This window comes from Kogia breviceps, chromosome X, assembly GCF_026419965.1.
Source record: "Kogia breviceps isolate mKogBre1 chromosome X, mKogBre1 haplotype 1, whole genome shotgun sequence".
NCBI lineage: Eukaryota > Metazoa > Chordata > Mammalia > Artiodactyla > Physeteridae > Kogia > Kogia breviceps.
The window spans coordinates 94300130-94313187 of record NC_081330.1 but is presented as its reverse complement, the minus strand read 5'-3'; the positions used below and the strand labels follow the sequence as shown (position 1 = coordinate 94313187).

At 40.8% G+C, this 13058-nt stretch overlaps 1 protein-coding gene across 1 annotated transcript; it reads right to left on the bottom strand.

Moving 5' to 3' along the window:
- Positions 1–5202: 5202 nt before the first annotated feature.
- Positions 5203–12700, bottom strand: KRBOX4 (KRAB box domain containing 4). Its single transcript, XM_067023176.1, has 5 exons — positions 12115–12700; positions 11153–11196; positions 6062–6188; positions 5646–5744; positions 5203–5285 (listed from the first exon to the last, which is right to left on the bottom strand). Exons 1-5 carry the CDS (start codon positions 12197–12199, stop codon positions 5203–5205), a joined length of 438 nt encoding a protein of 145 aa, XP_066879277.1. The 5' UTR covers positions 12200–12700.
- Positions 12701–13058: the final 358 nt, after the last annotated feature.

The window sequence follows — 13058 nt, the reverse complement described above, 5'->3', positions numbered from 1 at the left end:
TTGAGAAGATAAATAAAATTGATAAACCATTAGCCAGACTCATCAAGAATAAAAGGGAGAAGACTCAAATCAATAGAATTAGAAATGAAAAAGGAGATATAACAACTGACACTGCAGAAATACAAAAGATTATTAGAGATTACTACAAGCAACTGTATGCCAATAAAATGGACAACCTGGAAGAAATGGACAAATTCTTAGAAATGCACAACCTGCCGAGACTGAACCAGGAAGAAATAGAAAATATGAACAGACCAATCACAAGCACTGAAATTGAAACTGTGATTAAAAATCTTCCAGCAAACAAAAGTCCAGGACCAGATGGCTTCACAGGCGAATTCTATCAAACATTTAGAGAAGAGCTAACACCTATCCTTCTCAAACTCTTCCAACAGATAGCAGAGGGAGGAACACTCCCAAACTCATTCTATGAGGCCAACATCACCCTGATACCAAAACCAGACAAAGACGTCACAAAGAAAGAAAACTACAGGCCAATATCACTGATGAACATAGATGCAAAAATCCTCAACAAAATATTAGCAAACAGAATCCAACAGCACATTAAAAGGATCATACACCATGATCAAGTGGGGTTTATCCCAGGAATGCAAGGATTCTTCAATATACGCAAATCAATCAATGTGATACACCATATCAACAAACTGAAGGAGAAAAACCATATGATCATCTCAATAGATGCAGAGAAAGCTTTTGACAAAATTCAACACTCATTTATGCTAAAAACCTTGCAGAAAGTGGGCATAGAGGGAACTTTCCTCAACATAATAAAGGCCATATATGACAAACCCACAGCTAGCATCGTTCTCAATGGTGAAAAACTGAAACCATTTCCACTAAGATCAGGAACAAGACAAGGTTGCCCACTCTCACCACTCTTATTCAACATAGTTTTGGAAGTTCTAGCCACAGCAATCAGAGAAGAAAAAGAAATAAAAGGAATCCAAATAGGAAAAGAAGAAGTAAAGCTGTCACTGTTTGCAGATGACATGATACTATACATAGAGAATCCTAAGGATGCTACCAGAAAACTACTAGAGCTAATCAATGAATTTGGTAAAGTTGCAGGATACAAAATTAATGCACAGAAATCTCTGGCATTCTTATACACTAATGATGAAAAATCTGAGAGTGAAATTAAGAAAACGCTCCCATTTACCATTGCAACAAAAAGAATAAAATATCTAGGAATAAACCTACCTAAGGAGACAAAAGACTTGTATGCAGAAAACTATAAGACATTGATGAAAGAAATTAAAGATGATACAAATAGGTGGAGAAATATACCATGTTCTTGGATTGGAAGAATCAACATTGTGAAAATGACTATACTACCCAAAGCAATCTACCGATTCAATGCAATCCCTATCAAATTACCACTGGCATTTTTTACAGAACTAGAACAAAAAATTTCACAATTTGTATGGAAACACAAAAGACCCCGAATAGCCAAAGCAATCTTGAGAACGAGAAATGGAGCTGGAGGAATTAGGCTCCCTGACTTCAGACTCTACTACAAGGCTACAGTAATCAAGACAATATGGTACTGGCACAAAAACAGAAATATAGATCAATGGAACAGGATAGAGAGCCCAGAGATAAACCCACACACATATGGTCACCTTATCTTTGATAAAGGAGGGAAGGATATACAGTGGAGAAAAGACAGCCTCTTCAATAAGTGGTGCTGGGAAAACTGGACAGCTACATGTAAAAGTATGAAATTAGAACAATCCCTAACACCACACACAAAAATAAACTCAAAATGGGTTAAAGACCTAAATGTAAGGCCAGACACTATCAAACTCTTAGAGGCAAACATAGGCAGAACACTATACGACATAAATCACAGCAAGATCCTTTTTGACCCATCTCCTAGAGAAATGGAAATAAAAACACAAATAAACAAATGGGACCTAATGAAACTTAAAAGCTTTTGCACAGCAAAGGATACCATAAACAAGACCAAAAGACAACCCTCAGAATGGGAGAAAATATTTGCAAATGAAGCAACTGACAAAGGATTAATTTCCAAAATTTATAAGCAACTCATGCAGATCAATAACAAAAAAACAAACAACCCAATCCAAAAATGGGCAGAAGAACTAAATAGACATTTCTCCAAAGAAGATATACAGATTGCTAACAAACACATGAAAGAATGCTCAACCTCATTAATCATTAGAGAAATGCAAATCAAAACTACAATGAGATATCATCTCACACCGGTCAGATTGGCCATCATCCAAAACTCTAGAAACAATAAATGCTGGAGAGGGTGTGGAGAAAAGGGAACCCTCTTGCACTGCTGGTGGGAATGTAAATTGATACAGCCGCTATGGAGAACAGTATGGAGGTTCCTTAAAAAACTACAAATAAAACTACCATACGACCCAGCAATCCCACTACTGGGAATATACCCTGAGAAAACTATAATTCAGAAAGACTCATGTACCAAAATGTTCATTGCAGCTCTATTTACAATAGCCAGGACATGGAAGCAACCTAAGTGTCCATCAACAGATGAATGGATAAAGAAGATGTGGCACATATATACAATGGAATATTACTCAGCCATAAAAAGAAATGAAACTGAGTTATTTATAATGAGGTGGATGGACCTGGAGTCTGTCATACAGAGTGAAGTAAGTCAGAAGGAGAAAAACAAATACCGTATGCTAACACATATATATGGACTCTAAGGGAAAAAAATGTCATGAAGAGGTTAGTGGTAGGACGGGAATAAAACACAGACTCCAAGCATGGACTTGAGGATATGGGGAGGGGGAGGGGTGGGCTGTGACGAAGTGGGGGAGTGGCAGGGACATATATACACTATCAAATGTAAATTAGATAGCTGGTGGGAAGCTGCTGCATAGCACAGGGAGATCACCTCTGTGCTTTGTGACCGCCTGGGGGGGTGGGATAGGGAGGGTGGGAGAGAGGGTGATGCAAGAGGGAGGAGATGTGGGAGCATGTGTGTATGTATAACTGATTTAGTTTGTTGTAGAGGGAAAACTAACACACTATTGTAAAACAATTATACTCCAATAAAGATGTAAAAAAAAAAAAAAAAAAAAAAAAAAAAAAAAAACAAAAAAAATAAATTGAATATCCAATAGTCAATTGATTAAAAACTGATATATCAATAAGATAGAATAGTATGCACTAATTAAAAATTTTCTCATGTTTGAGGATTTGGGGAAATGTTCATGATAATTGGCTAAGTGAAAAAACATAAAACAATGTACCACATAATTTACATTATTAAAAAATAGATCAATGATGGATAATGCACCATTATATCAGTGATTCTGGATGGCATAAAAGTAGCAGTTTTATGCTGAGTAAAATTATTTGCACATATATATGTATACAAATATATTTGTTTTATATTTGTATCTGTTTTAGGTGTGTGTGTATAGGTAGACAGAAAAAAGTTCAGAAGGAAATACAACAAATTATTAAGCAGATTATCCAGATTATCACTTGGGTGGTAGGATTATTGATTTTTTAATTTTTTAAATGTTGTCTGCAGAAACTACCAATAAAATGATCTTGTGTATACTTGATTCTGTCTTCCAATCCATTTTCCCATTCAGCTTTGTCTTTAATATGTGACACCATTCTCTTCTTAAAATGACCCCATTTTCACATATGTCTATATATTCCCTATTCCTTTTCCATGTGGTTGTCTGAGTGTATGGTTTTGAGTATATGTTTTGCATCTTAAAAATGGGTATCCTGTGATTGTAATATCTGTATGTGATTTTTTTGGATAAAAATAAGTTATCTCCATAGTTCTTTACTCTATAACCACTGAATACTGTTACATAAATTATCAGCTAACAAACTTTACAGGTGAGGAGAAAGGTAGTAAATGATCCAACTGCTAAGTATATGAATTCCAATTATACACTAGGAAACTGAGGAAATCACCACTGGGTGGGTCTGCATGTGCAGTGGGCCACTGTGAATCAGGTTTAAGCCAGGACTCAGGGTAACACCTGTACCCAGTAAGCCCCCACTCTTACCAGGAGGGCCATGGTGATGCTTTGCATGTCTGGGTATTAATGTCAACTCAGAAAGCTGTGTCCAATAGTCCTAAAAATATTCCCTTTTCCCCAGTGACTAGAGTCACCCAGATAAATGGCCTTAGGTTCCTTTGGGAAGGGACTAAGGTAGTTTTTATGTTTGCTACAATGTTGTAGGGTTCTTCCTATGAGGGACATGGGCACCTCTCTAGACAATTGGTTCCAGATCTAAAATTTGGCTCAGGTTTGGGAACTCAGCAAGGGACCCTCATTTTTTAATGAAGCATTTGCCCTCAGACTCCTCTCTTTGAATCTTGCCTTTTTTTTTTCTTTCTTTTTTTTTCACCGTACCACCTGGCTTGCAGGGTCTTAGTTCTCCGACCAGGGATCGAACTCGAGCCCCCTGCAATGGAAGTGTGGAGTCCAGTGGTTAGTCACTGGTTAGGCCAGGGAATTCCCAAATCATGCCTTTTTCTGATTGTAATATTAAACAGCAATTCTGTTGGCGCCCATCAATCTTACTCCTAGAGATGCCAGGCTCATCATAGACTCATTACAGCCAAGGAAAGAATTAATGAGCTTGAGAGAAAGTATTTAGGCTTGTACCATTCAATATGATGTTGGCATTTTACACATGCCCTTTAACAGATTGAGGAAGTTCCTTTCTATTCCTAGTTTATTAATGGCTTTTTAAAATCATGAACATATATTAATTTTGCCACATTATTTTCCTGTGACCATTGAGATGATCATATGTTTTTGCCTTTATTCTGTTAATATATTGAATTAAATTCAATACTGAATGTTAACCTTGCATTCATTTTCAAATATTATTGGATTCCATTTGCTAAATATTTTGTTAAGGGTTTGTACATCAATATTCATGAGATTTATTGGTCTGTACTTTTCTTTCCCTTTAATTTCTTGGTCAGGTGTCAGGGTAATGCTGGTCTAAAAAACTTGCTGGGAATTATTTCCTCCTTATTTTCCTAAAGGGTTTGTATAGGATTGATATTATATCATTATAAATATTGTAGGACAATCTCCATGAGACCATTCTCACTTGCCTGGTAGACCTGAAGGTCATTAGCAAAGCTTTCCTGTCCGTCCCAACTCCAGTAAACCAGGTAGGATAATTTCCCTGAGGTTAAAGACTCTGTGTTTCAGACTTCGAGGGCCCACAGTATGCCCAGTAAACAGGAAACATCACCCCTCCATCTGCTTTGTCTTCTGAGGAACACGCAAATGCCCAAGAGAGGGGGAAAGTCCCAACAGCTTCCGGAAAGGAGAGGGAGGAGGAAGGAGACAAGGCTGGGCACGTCTCCCTAGCCACCCAGATGCTGGAAGGTGGAGACGGGATCTACAGAACAGCAGTGGCTGCCTCTGTCTGAACCCCAAGAACAAGGGGCTGCAGAGGGGCAGCAGGTGGGGCATCGTGTGGATATCACAGCAGCTCGTTCCATCAGACCCGAATTGTGTCCCCAAGTCTGGGGTTTCTGAGCAGAACTCCGGGGCGCGCCCCCGAGGCCAAGCTCTCCCTGACCCACCAGGTCCCCTTGCCCTGGCCCAAATGGCCTGGCGCGGGCTCACCTGGACACCTCCGTGTTGGGCTTTCTCCAGCTGCCATCTCGGCCTCCTCTTCTCCTTGTCCCAACCTGACGATCCTACCTGGTTGGGCCACGAGGAATCCTGTTAAGGGGAAATGACAGAGGACTTTGTTATTGACACATGAGGCATTCCGGAACCGAGGCCCATCCTTGCAGGGCAGAGATGGTCTGGCCTTGGTGACTGCCCCGTGAGCCCAGCTAGCGGGCCCTCAGTGCAGACCATCCACAGAGAGGGTGAGAGCACGGACATCCCGTGCAGGGTGCAAACGCCATTATGAATTCCTGACCGCGAGCCTGAGGCCCGACTCATTCAGGGCCCAGACGCCCCTGAGCTGCAGCAGCCGAGAGAGAGGGAGCCCCGGGGGGTGTGTTCCAGTCACCCTGTGGAGGGTCCCTCACCCACGGAGACCAGGTGGCTGGAGTTCTCCAGCATGACATCCCTGCAGAGGTTCCTCTGAGTGGCGTCCAGCTGCTGCCACTCCTCCAGGGTGAAGTCCACAGTCACGTCCCTGAAGGTCAACGTTCCCTGCAACAGCACACTCCTCCTTAGCCCAGTGATTGGCTTGCGGACGGAGACAGTATGTTACATCAAGTGCCCACTCTGTGCCCATCCTACGTCCTTCACACGTAGAAAGATTTCAGTCCTCCCCACCACCCAGGAGAACCCTGACAGATAAGGACAGGAAGGCTCACAGAGTGCGAGGTCACCTGCCCAGGGTCACACAGGTAGGAATTAAGGATTAAAGTCCATTCAGTCTGGTTTCTGCACGCACTTTTCAGACACTGCATTGCCTTTCTCTACATAATTGTTCTTATGCTGTTCACCATCCACAAGTTGACATAGTATAGTATATAGGGTGCTTATGTAACTAAAATTATTTTAAATTCTATGGGGAAAGAGATCGAGTGTTAGAAATATTTTACCCTGGAAATTCATTCTTCCAACACATATTTATTGACTGGAGACCAAGCTGATAAGTTCTAAGGATGTAAAGGTTAGTAAAAACAAACACCTCCTGAAATGAAGGAGCTACACGCAGTCTAGCAGAGGGAGAAAAACAACACTTACAAACTCATACATGAAAGAGTGGGAGGAAAGGAAGGAGGCAATGGCAGAGGTAGGGCAGGGAACCCAGAAGAGGGAGAAGTCAGTTCTGCTTAGGGCTGACAGAGAAGGCTTTGAAGGGGATGTAGATCTAGAACAAACAGTTTGAAACACAGCTACTCATTCACGACCAACAGTGCTGATTATCCAATCAATCATGAGTCAAAGAACAGGACTGTACCTGGCTTGGTCAGCAGATTGAGGTAAAAAAGGAAAGGTTTTGTACTTGATCTTATCACCACCAAATAAGAATTTACTTCTCTAAGTGCCTGGATTCCTATCAGAGAGCAATAATCCACCTATTTACATTCTGGATCCCATCCTGTCCCACCCACACTTGGTGGCCTTAAATTCAAGGAGACATTTTGCACCCACAAGGCCCCCATGGGCCATATGTGGCACCAGTTTACTCGGCTTTGCAGAGGGAGACAGGAAACAGTGGGCCAAAGGGCAGTGACGCCAGCAAGAGGAGTTCTCAGTACAATCGAGTAGCTCAACCTGCCCCTGCCCGCCTGAGGTGCCCGGGAACAGGGCCACACCGGCGAGTGCAGGCAGCATCTGGCTTAGAAGCTGGAAGCTGCTCCATGTACCAGTATCTCTTGTAATAGGCCCCTGAGCGCATCTTCCAAGCTCCTGGCAAAGGACATGCCCAGTTATGGGAGTCACACTGGACTCAGGAAAACCCAAATCGGTGGCTTCCTATCAGCTATTTTCAATTATCCACAGTCCTCCCCGTCCAGGTGCAGTTTGTTTACCAATCAAGAGTCATTTTGGCTTTGACATCCGGGAAGCTTCCAGTTTAGGTTAAGGAAGCTGAACTAATTGTTTCAGTGGATGATGGAAAATGTAACAAGATATCAAGAAATCCAAAGCCATATGAGTGAAGTCTTATTTAGCATCCCGCAGTACACTGCCAAACGTGATCTTAAATCTCCCGTGTACCGCAAAAAAAAAAAAAAGCGTAAACATACAAATAGATTATAAACCTCATTAAAGTTCAAATACATGATAATTAAACAGTAAGATACTGTCTTTTACCTATAAGGTTGGTAAACATTCAAAAGATAGAGAAGAGCCACTGTTCACGAGTGGCTCACTGTTCATGAGCCACTGTTCCTCATATAGGAAACATGAGTACTCTCAGAGAAGGCTGGTTGACAGGTAGTTTTGCAGTACCTATTACATTTTTTTTCTCGTATTTTAACCAGGACTCTATCCTACTGAAATATTTATATGGCCATAAGGATGGTCAAGGCAGCATTGTTTTTATTTAGCAAAAAGTAAGGGGAGATGACCCTCAGTGTCCTGTGTTCCTGGGAATCTAATAATGGTGGCATGACAGCTATATCACCAGGCAACATTGCTTCTGATAAGAATGAACCCTGATCGTCAACAAGCTGCATCTGGACTGGTGGATGACAGAGTGGTTAAATAAATTGTTATGGCTATACTCTAAAACAGCCATTATAAAAATTGGCTGACATGAAAGGATGTCTGATATATTTTTGTTAAATGAAAAAAAGCAGAGTATGCATAGTAGGAGCATATTTTCATTAAAAACAACCCGTGCAAAAATTTGGGGGTTTTTTGCACACACACACACACACACACACACACACACTTCCACCTGGAAGGCAAACAGTTAGTAGAAGGGCCAAGACTGGTTTCATTTGTTGGAATGCAACAGAAAAGGAGGAATAAAAATGAGCCATAAGGAAAAGGTAAACATCTTCCCTTATGGTATCACCCCTTTTCTTTTTTTGGATTGCCTGTACTATCTTTCTATATTTCTATCACATTTGTATCACCAGTTTGCATTTTCTGTATATAAATCCTCTGTGTATCATATGCACCGCCTTTCAGCCTCAAATGTCTTTTGACTGTACAGATTTTAACATTTTAATGCAGTCTAATCTGACAGTCTTTCTCTGTATGGTTTCTGGGTTTTGTATTTCATTAAAAATATTCCTTGCATTGAGCGAGGTTACAGAATCCTCTTAAATTTTCATCTAATTTCTCAAATATATATGTAGTTCTTTAATCAATCTGGCCTTTTACTTTCATATGATGTAGAAGAGTCTAGCTTTGTTTCCATCCAGACGGAAACTCAGTTGTGCCACAATCATTCATTAACCACTCCTTTTCCCATAACTGAAATGACATTTTTATAATCTTGACTCACAAAAGCCTTTTGAAGCAATACATGAAATCTGGAAACCACTAAAGATTGTGAAATTAGACCACATTTTAAAAATTTAAGTGTCTACTCTCCAAGATACGTAAACCCAGTCAAATGAGAAACCATGAAAAAATATTTACAACATACATGATAGAGGTCTAATTTACTTATTAAGTTAACAAAAAGAGCTAGCAATCAGCAATCAAATTCCACACCCAAGAGAAAAATGGGCAAACAACTTAGAATAATCATCTGAAAGGAAAAAGTGCAAATGGCATTTAAAAATATGAACAGACACTCAATTCAAGAAATGCAAATTAAAATGCACCACTCTTTTTTCCCCTCACAATGGCGAAAATCACTGTGATTGCCTGTTTATGGGAAAAGGCATCATAATGCTGCTAGGAGTACAAACTGCTACATGCTATTTGGAGGGCAATTTGACAATCTTAAATCAAAATTCAAAATGTGTGTAGCCACTGACCTAGAAATGTCACTTCTAGAAAGATATACTCACGTGCATACAACTGGAATGTACATGGATATTCACTGCTATGTTGTTTATGGTAGCAAAAGCCTAGAAATATCTTAAATATACATCACTAGGAGAAAGGTAAATAATAAATGGCATTTCCATCCAGTAGAATATAAAGTGGCTATTTTTGTAAATAAGGTAGACCACTGGTTTGAAACCTTGTGTAATTTTGTCCCCCAGGAGACATTTGGCAATGTTGGGAGACATTCTGATTGTCAAAACTGGGGGAGGGAGTGCTACTGGCATCTCGAGGAGAGAGGCCAGGGATGCTGCTATACATGCTAAAATGCACAGGACCGTCCCAAACAACAAGGAATAATCTGGCCCCAAATGGCGAGAGTGCCACAGTTCAGAATCCCTGGGATAAGCTATGTACAACTGCAATGGAATGATCAGTAAGACAAGGACCAGAATGTGCTTTAATTTGTAAAAAAAAAAAAAATATATTTTTTCAAGAGATTCATATATCTATATAGAGATGGATACATTAGCTCTGGAAGAATGTATGAAACACTGAAGAAGGAGACATGGGGACAGAGTGAGAGGGAGAATTATTTTTTACCTTTTCTTGAACAAAGCTTTTGCTTGAAATTTTTACCCTGTGCATGCATTACTTCAAAAAATGTGTAATTCAATTTATTACCGTTCTATGCATAATATTTTTAAATTTGGGGCATTCATATTCTTAAGTGAAGCTGGTCTATAATTTTCTTTTTCGTAGTATCTTCATCAAATTTAAGTGGCTTCATAAAATGAATTGGATGCCTTCTCATCTTACATTTAAATTTGTATTCCCAAATCCTTCATAATTACTACTTTCATTAATTTTTGAAGACCAGATAATTTCTGTGATCCAATTTTCCAGGCTTTTATTCAGCAATCTGATTTCCATGTGAACCCTGCACAACACTTACACTACTGAGCTTATAGATATATAGAAAGCTGTTCATGAGGCACTGTTTATAATAGTAAAAAAATGAATAAAAACCCCAATATCTATGAATAGAGAAATGGTTAAATGATACATCCATACCATGAAATAGGAACTGAAATAATCTTTATGTATTGATGAGAAACAACGCCCAGAATATAATCATGTGGGGAAAGCAAGATGGGTATGGGAATGTGATGACATTTGTGCAAAAACATGTTACCCATACGTCTATTTTCACTTAATTACGCTGATGTAAATGCATCTACAGCGCCTTATCACCAAAATGTTAAAAGTGGGCATCTCTGAGGAAGAATGAGGTACTTGGGGGAGAAGAAATACGGATGATTGGGCTACTATTTTTATATGCATTTTAAGACATTAAGCATCGACTTACTTTCATTATTTTCCCTAATTTAAAAGAAAAAAAGTGAACTGGAAGAAAGGTAAGTCTATGTGTGTAGACAATCTTCTCTGAGAAGGAAAAGAGGAAAAGATGAAGTGCAGTTCTCAAAGGGAAGTAGTTGAGAGGTGTCTTTCATTCTACTCCCCTTTTTTTTTTTTTTTTTTTTTTTTTGGTAGGGAAGAGAAGGATTGGAGAAACCTGAGGTGGATGACAGATTGAATAGAAAGCAGCCAGAGCTAAGTGGACTAATAGATTTTTCAAGGTTGCAATATAATTTCCTAATTGCTGCCTCAAATTCACTGGAAACAAAGTAGGGGGTAAATCAGGAACTCACCTGGGACACGGCCATCTGGCTCTGCCCTGACAAAGGATGGAGATCTACGAAGGCAGAATTAGGAGGGTCAAGATCAGTGCATACAGCCATGAGACCACCATCACCAGCTTAATGACAATCACTCTTGCCCCACAGCGGGGATGATCCAGACACGTGGCCTGGTAGCTCCAGCCTGTTCCCCTGGGACACGGCTAAGATCCTGTGAGTTTTCCACGTGAATTTATTTTCTCTTCCTGGACAGATTTATGACTTGCGTTTAAAGACATCTCCTCTGAAGCCATTAACAACCTGACATCTCCTTTCCCTCAGTTATTCTATGCCTGGAAATTTATCATAAAAAGGCAATCATAAATAAGCACAGGCTACAAGGATGTTAACTGTAGGTGTTTCCACCATTCAACAATTTGGAAGCAACTAAACCTCCAGCAAAGGGGACTCAGATCAAAACTTAGACACACAACATGGGAAATACCACATGGGCTTTAAAAATGCAATGCAATCCTGTTCTCATTTCTTAACATATTTAAAAGTAGGTTACCAGAAAGCAACTGCAGTGCGATCTCCTTTGTTAAGCAATATGTATTTATTGAGGAAGAGCAGTCCAGAAGAGCATTTATGAAGATGTGGACACTGCTTACCTTCCAGTGGTAATATCACCTTTCCTCTTTTATTTACTTGCATTTTTTCATTTTTCACAATATCGTTTACTAGTAAAATGAAAAGGAGAAATTATGACAAATCACCTATTATCACACTGAGCCCTGGAGGTGACAGACCCTGAGCAAAGTCTGGAGGACAGGGACAGCTTGCTGTGGTTTGGAGGAAGGAGACAAAGCAGAGCTGAGCGCTGGGCAGAAGGGAGGGGGGAGGAGGGAGGAAGGGAGGAGGGAGGAAAGGAGGGGGTGGAGGGCGGTTAAGGGCCAGGCGTTGGTCGGTTCCACATGGAGCTGGAAACCACTGACCTTGCTCCGGGCTCCTTCCGACCTTCAGTGGGCCACCGCCACCCTGTTCTTGCCCCAGTACTTCCTTATTTCCCATTATGTCCATTTGATCGCCATGCTCTTCCTTATTTGGCGGTGTTCAAAACACAGTTTCGGCAAGGAGCTTTTGTTAACCATTGCTACTGTAGCAATCCCTGCCTTAGGATCAGGACAACAGGGTTCACAGCAAGATGGAGCTTGATGAGTCACTTCCCAGACCCTGTTACTAGCATCAAAACGAGAGGCAGCAGAGCTAGGTGATGGCCTACCTAGGGACCACGCTGAAAGGTCACAGACACACAGAAACCAAAGACACCTCTTTGGTCTGTAGGGCCTTAACTATACTTACACCCCTACTTCCCTATCGATACTTTTGAGCTTTAAGCTTTTTCGGCTGGCAATAAGATACTGGAATGTCCCCCCCCCCGGGCAGAAACCGTTCCGAGCAAACAGGTATGGCGGGGGATGAGACCTCGAGCAAACCAGTATGGCGGGTGATAAGAATGATTAAGCCAGAGTTTAAAGGTCGCCCTAGCCAACCATAACTCATGTGACTCAACCACCCACCACAAAAACACGAAAATGTAAAGTAGGCATCCGACAGCTAACCAATCAAGGAACTAGAGCCAAGACCCCACTCCGGTAAATGTAAAGTAGGCATCCGACAGCCCACCAATCAAGGAACTAGAGCCAAGTCCCCACTCCGGTCCGGAACAAAACAAACCAATGAGAAAAAAAACCCTTGATATATCCACACTTTGCATAATGAAAAATGAAAGCTATAAAATGTATGTGATTCCGCTTGGGGGGGGTTCCTCTTCGGCCTCCTGCGTGAGGACCAAGGAACCCCGGTGCACCGGCTCCTAATAAACCTCTTGCGTGTTGCAGCGACTCTCGACTCTTGGCGGTTCTTGGGCGAGCTGGGA

Bases quoted from the DNA above. Each gene is read 5' to 3' on its own strand.
- KRBOX4 (XM_067023176.1), bottom strand. From the start codon at position 12,199: ATGGACATAATGGGAAATAAGGAAGTACTGGGGCAAGAACAGGGTGGC. The intron at 11,197-12,114 runs GTCAGTGGTTTC...CTGCCTTCGTAG, and splicing joins CGGAAGGAGCCCGGAGCAAG to ATCTCCATCCTTTGTCAGGG. The intron at 6,189-11,152 runs GTGAGTTCCTGA...GTGCTGTTGCAG, and splicing joins GCCAGATGGCCGTGTCCCAG to GGAACGTTGACCTTCAGGGA.